Genomic DNA, 5,611 nt, shown 5'->3' on the forward strand with positions numbered 1-5,611 from the left:
GTAGGAGTCGCGCAGCTCCGGCAGCAGCAGCAGGTCGCGGTGCCGGCAAAAAAAAAAAAAAAAAAAAACCAAGGGCCCCTCCGCGGGGCGGCGCCCGCTGCCCGCGCAGCGCCGCCACACGCGGCCGCAGCCAGCCGGGCCGCGGCGGCGCCCCGGCCGCCGCCGCCGCCGCCGCCGCCGCCCCCCGCGCCGAGGGCAGCGCCCTGGTGGCCGTGGTGGTGATGAGCGGCCCCAAGTACAGCGAGCGGCGCAGCATCATCCGCAGCACCTGGATGGCGGCGGGAGGGCGCTCCCAGCGCGGCCGCGTGTGGAGCCGCTTCGTGGTGGGCACGGCCGGGCTCGGGCAGGAGGAGCTGCGGAGCCTGGAGCTGGAGCAGAGCCGGCACCGCGACCTGCTGCTGCTGCCGGAGCTGCGCGACTCCTACGAGAACCTGACGGCCAAGGTGCTGGCCACCTACGTGTGGCTCGACCTGCACCTGGACTTCCAGTTCGCCCTCAAGGCTGACGACGACACCTTCGTGCGCCTGGACGTGCTGGTGGAGGAGCTCAAAGCCAAGGAGCCGCGGCGGCTCTACTGGGGCTTCTTCTCGGGCCGGGGCCGGGTGAAGTCGGGGGGGAAGTGGAAGGAGAGCGCCTGGGTGCTGTGTGACTATTACCTGCCCTACGCACTGGGTGGTGGCTATGTCATCTCCGCCGACCTGGTGCGGTACCTGCGGCTCAGCAGCGACTACCTGAACATGTGGCAGAGCGAGGACGTGTCCCTGGGGGTCTGGCTGGCGCCCATCGACGTGAAGAGGGTGCACGACCCCCGCTTCGACACCGAGTACAAGTCGCGGGGCTGCAACAATAAGTACATAGTGACTCACAAGCAGAGCATCGAGGACATGCTGGAGAAGCACCAGACCCTGGCTAAGGAGGGGAAGCTCTGTAAGGAGGAGGTGAAGCTCAGGCTTTCCTACATGTACGACTGGGGGGTGCCCCCCTCGCAGTGCTGCCAGAGGAAGGATGGCATCCCGTGAAAAGCCTGAGGAAAAGGGCGCTGATGGACTCGCAGCTTGGTTACTGTTACCTGGGGAGAATCCCAGTAACCAGGGGTTACGAATTACTCTTAAAAAAAAAAAAAAGGAGATTTTGCACGACTCATTATGTCAATGAAACCCTGAAACTCCCCGAGAGCTGCTGACGTGGCATGAGGTAGAGATGTTTCAAAGAAAACACGGGAATAGGTGACAGAAAGCATGGAAAGGCTCCTGTGACAGGATTGAAGGTTGCTAAATATGGATAGTAGAGAAAATACGAGGAGAGAAAAGTTGCTGGGAGATCTTCCCAAGATTTATTTGCTAAAGATCAATGACAGGCCTTTGTGCTGTTGATAAGGTTGTGAAAACAGAGCCTGCTGCTGTTTCCTGGCCAGGAAGAAGTGTCAGTTTGGGAAGAGTGAAGGAGCTGCAAATCAGCTGCTGTTGCAGAGGGAACAGGGCTGGTTGTTGGCACGGGCAGGAAAAGGGACCAGTTTGACCTGGGATACCTGTGCTGGGGGAAGGGAGAGTGTTCCTGGCAAGGAATGGAGTTTATTAGACCTTCTGTGTAACTTGTCTCTAAGCTTTTTTGCTGTTTTCAAGTCAACATGTACATAAATTATTCTAAATTAAATCTGGCAGCTCCAGAGCGTTTAGAAAGGTGGGTGAGTTTGGTATTTGGCAGGTAGAGAATATATTCCCTTTTTTGGGGGGCAAACAGTTCTGCAAAGCCTTCAGGGGTTGGTTCTCACACTGTGTGTGAGGAAACATTTCCCTTCTAGCAGTAAATATCTCACTGGCTGCTGCAAGGCATTGTAGAATTCAGATTTATATTGCTCTGGATTAGTTCTCATCTAAATTAGCAGTGGAAGTTCAAGCAAAATTGCCCTCAGCTAAAAGAAATAAACTGTGCAGTCAAGAGAAAAGGGTTTCTCCACCCTGCAAATTCCTGTTTGAGAACCTTCTCTCTCTTTTCAGTGTAAAGAGTCACATTGAGATGCCCAGAGCTGGACTGGGTGAATTCCCTCCTCCTCTCCAACAAGCACCTTGTAAAGGAACTCAAAATAATTTTACAGGAGGTCTGAAATGACCCATCCATAAATGGGATTTATGTCCCTGAGTTGTGACTACACTGAAATAATTCTTGGACCTGGCCCAGCATCAGATGCAGATTTTAACAGTCAGTGCTGGCAGACAAACAATTCCACAGCATTATTCATCTCCAGACCTTTAGTTGAGCCTGGAATTCAAACATATATAATATATATATATATAATATATAACACCCACAGGTATTTTTTCCAACTCCCAGTGAGCTCTGTCAGCTGCAGCTCTTTCAGAGTTTTTGCTTTTCTGTGTAAAAATGTTACATTTCTTTCTCTTGGAAGTGTCCTTTTTTTTCCTGAGGGACATCCTTAATGACCAGTTTTACTGTTTGTTGCACTCTGCACTTTCACACCGTTTCTGTTCCCACCCGCAGGAAGAAGCAAAACACAAAGGAAAAAAACAAACAAAAAAGGTGCCAATATCTTTATTTTCACAACAAAATTAGCAATTCATACCAAAGGAATCAAGTATTGGTTTTTTTGTTGTTTTTCTTTTATTTTTTATTCTCATTTTGATTAAATTATTGAGGATTAAGAGAAGTGAAAATTTGAGGGAATCTTTGACTTCCTCCAAAAAACAAAGTGAAATTAGGGAAAAATTAATTTATTATAGCATGTGGTCATCCTAATGCATGTTTAGGTACTGCCAGGCAATGTGCTTTTCCCAAGGGATCCTATTCCAAACCAGGAATTTAACGAGATTAAAGGAAATTTACCTGGATTTTAACTTTTTTTTTTATTTTTTAAGTGTCTGTTTGCCACAGTATTATGTGTATATACGTGCTTAAATGCCTGTAATGTGACTATTTATTTATAATTCCTGCCAATGTATTCTGTACAGGAAAAAAATAAGCTACTTAAATGACATTTTAAACTTCAGGGCGTACTGTAACATCCACGAGAATTAGGGGAATTTTTTAATGTCCAAGCCATGATTTCAACTGCAAGATTCCTGTTTTCCCAGCTATTCCAAATGTACTGTTATTTATCCCTTTCCACCCACCCCTGGATCCATGGAAACTGTTTACATTGTTCCTTTGACTCTCTCACCCCCCCAAAAAAGGGATTTTTCATCGCTGGGAAATGGAGAAATGTTGAATCTCCAGCTGAGCTTCAAGCCTGGAAAACATTATATGGACAAATATCCAGAAATTATGGTGATTATTTGATATTCCATGATCTGAGAGGTCTTTTCCAACCTAAAGGATTGTGGGAAAGTTGGATTTTGGGCTGACACACCTTTTGTGTTTGAGGTTATCCACGTTTTGCTCGGGTTGAAAACCAAATTAAGCTTGAGAGATTCTCACCTCTTGGTACTGGTTTAACTTTTCTTACTAAACATTCATTTATTGCAGATGCAGCACTTCAATTTCAATCCCAAAAATTCCACAAGTGAAAAAATAAAGATTTTATATATATATATTTTTTTTTTTTAATATTTGAGAGGAAGTGTCTGGATGTGGCACTCAGTGCTCAGGCAAAGCTTGGACTCCATCCTGGAGATCTTTTCCACCCTAAATGATTCTGGGATGGTTTTATGATCCCAAATATGTGGAAAATAACAGAAAAAAAACCCCCATTAATTAGAAAAACCCATTAATTAGAATATATTTCTATTTTCCCTGAAAAGATTTGTGTGTAAAATAACCTATTAAAGTGATTTTGAGCCATCAAGAAACATCTCTGTGCTACAGGAGTTGAAATTAAAACTTTAAATTAAATTCTTCGTTGAGCAAAACACGAAGCACTTTGGGAACAACTATAAATTGAATATTTAACAGTAAAATTAAAGCTCTTTCTCAGGACTTGGTTCCATATATTTCCATCCTGATATTTCCATCATCTCTGTGTCGTGTCTGTGATGTTTTTATACTTGAAAAATGTGATTTCATTGTGATTTGATCTCTTGGAATCTGATTTCAGAGGGTTCATTTCAACGCTGCTGAGAAATAAGTGGAGTTTTTGGTCCTTCAAGCAGCTCTGTGAGAGTGGGAAGGTTTGTTGGGAAAATAAAACTTCTCCAGGAACACATTTCCCTGGTTTTTTTGTAGCTGTTCTTAGTGGCAACAGGTCGGTGATAGGTTGGGCTTTTTATTTATCTATTTCAACAACATTTCCAGCTTTTTTCCTCCAATACTTTGCATTTTTCATCTTTATTTTATCATGGAAAAATGATCAAGCTCAGCTTTCCTAAATCATTGTCACACACTAATTTATAAACATGGGGTTCTGTGACACTAATGAGCTTTTTGGTAACATTTACAGATGATTTTTTTAATTTAAATTTACATTTTTTTAAAATTCTTCTTTAAAAATCAAGCACTAAGAGCTAATTAAAACAGGAGAGAAATTATTTGTTCACCATGCGCCCTCTCTGTGATATTTAAGACCTGATCTGGCTTAAGACTAAGATCTAAGGCTAAGACTAAAATCTAAGAGTAAGACTTGATACTGAAATATTTAGATCTGCCAATGGCTTAAGCTCAGCTAGAAAGTCAAGTTTAATTCCTGCTAATTAAGTTGTGTGCAACTAAATTAGTGTGGGTGAAAATAAGGAGCTCAAAAACATTCATTGCCCTGCTAAATAAACTAAATTTATCATTTCAAAACCTCTCAAGCTTCCAAGAATTCCTCAAATCAGTCCAAGATTAAAAAAATACCAACAAACCCGACTGAAAAAATTGCTGTTGCTGCACTTGAATGTTCTATTTTGACAAATGTTACATTTTGGGAGTTGAAATATAAATCTAAAAGCTCAAAACCGAGACATTTATTTGCTTTTAACCCTGTTTTTTTTTGGGGGGGAGGCAAAATGTGAGGGAGCTCTGCAGGTTTGATTAAGGATTTTATTCCTCTTTAATCTTGGTTTTAATAAAGGATTTTTGCTGTGGAGGTGGTTGGTGGGCGTGAGAAAATAAATAGAAATAAAACTTGAGTCCCAAAGCTCACGAACACCTGAACCTGCCCATCCTAATTCCACAAAGTCAGAAAAAATGGGATTTTTAGACCAAAAACTTGCCTCTGGCCTGGGTAAAAAAAATATTTTAAAAATTAAATGTTAATAAACACATCGGGTTCGGTTCTGTTTTGTGTCTTTAGCAACATTCTGGCAAAGAATTGAAAATATTTGTGCTGTGACATCTGCTCAAATAATTTTAGGCAGTTTAAACAGCACCAGTGTAGGTGGTTTGTCCTCCTTAAAATGTGGGTGGTGCCATTAAATTATTAATTTCAATAAATTATTGTTCCTGGCACACAAAAATCGCTCAAAACTCAATTTATTTTATTTCATCCATTTATTTTACTCAATTTATTTTATTTCATTCTATTTATTCTATTATTCTATTTCTTTTATTTCTTCAATTTATTTTATTTCTTCATTTTATTTATTCTGATTTATTTATTTATTTATCCCATTTATTTTACTCAAGCTCCCCCAAAAAAAGCTCATTTTGAACTCATTCCAAGCAATCTAAAATAAATAAA

General features: G+C 41.9%; 1 protein-coding gene across 1 annotated transcript; it reads left to right on the top strand.

The window, feature by feature from the left end:
- Positions 1–73: 73 nt before the first annotated feature.
- On the top strand, positions 74–3,178 carry B3GALT6 (beta-1,3-galactosyltransferase 6; the record flags this gene model as incomplete). Its single annotated transcript, XM_027707382.1, has 1 exon — positions 74–3,178. A coding segment is annotated over one exon (946 nt), but the record flags the coding sequence as incomplete, so codon positions are not given.
- Positions 3,179–5,611: the final 2,433 nt, after the last annotated feature.

The sequence above is a fragment of the Neopelma chrysocephalum genome, unplaced genomic scaffold, assembly GCF_003984885.1.
Source record: "Neopelma chrysocephalum unplaced genomic scaffold, ASM398488v2 Primary Assembly neopelma1_92749, whole genome shotgun sequence".
NCBI classification, from domain to species: domain Eukaryota; kingdom Metazoa; phylum Chordata; class Aves; order Passeriformes; family Pipridae; genus Neopelma; species Neopelma chrysocephalum.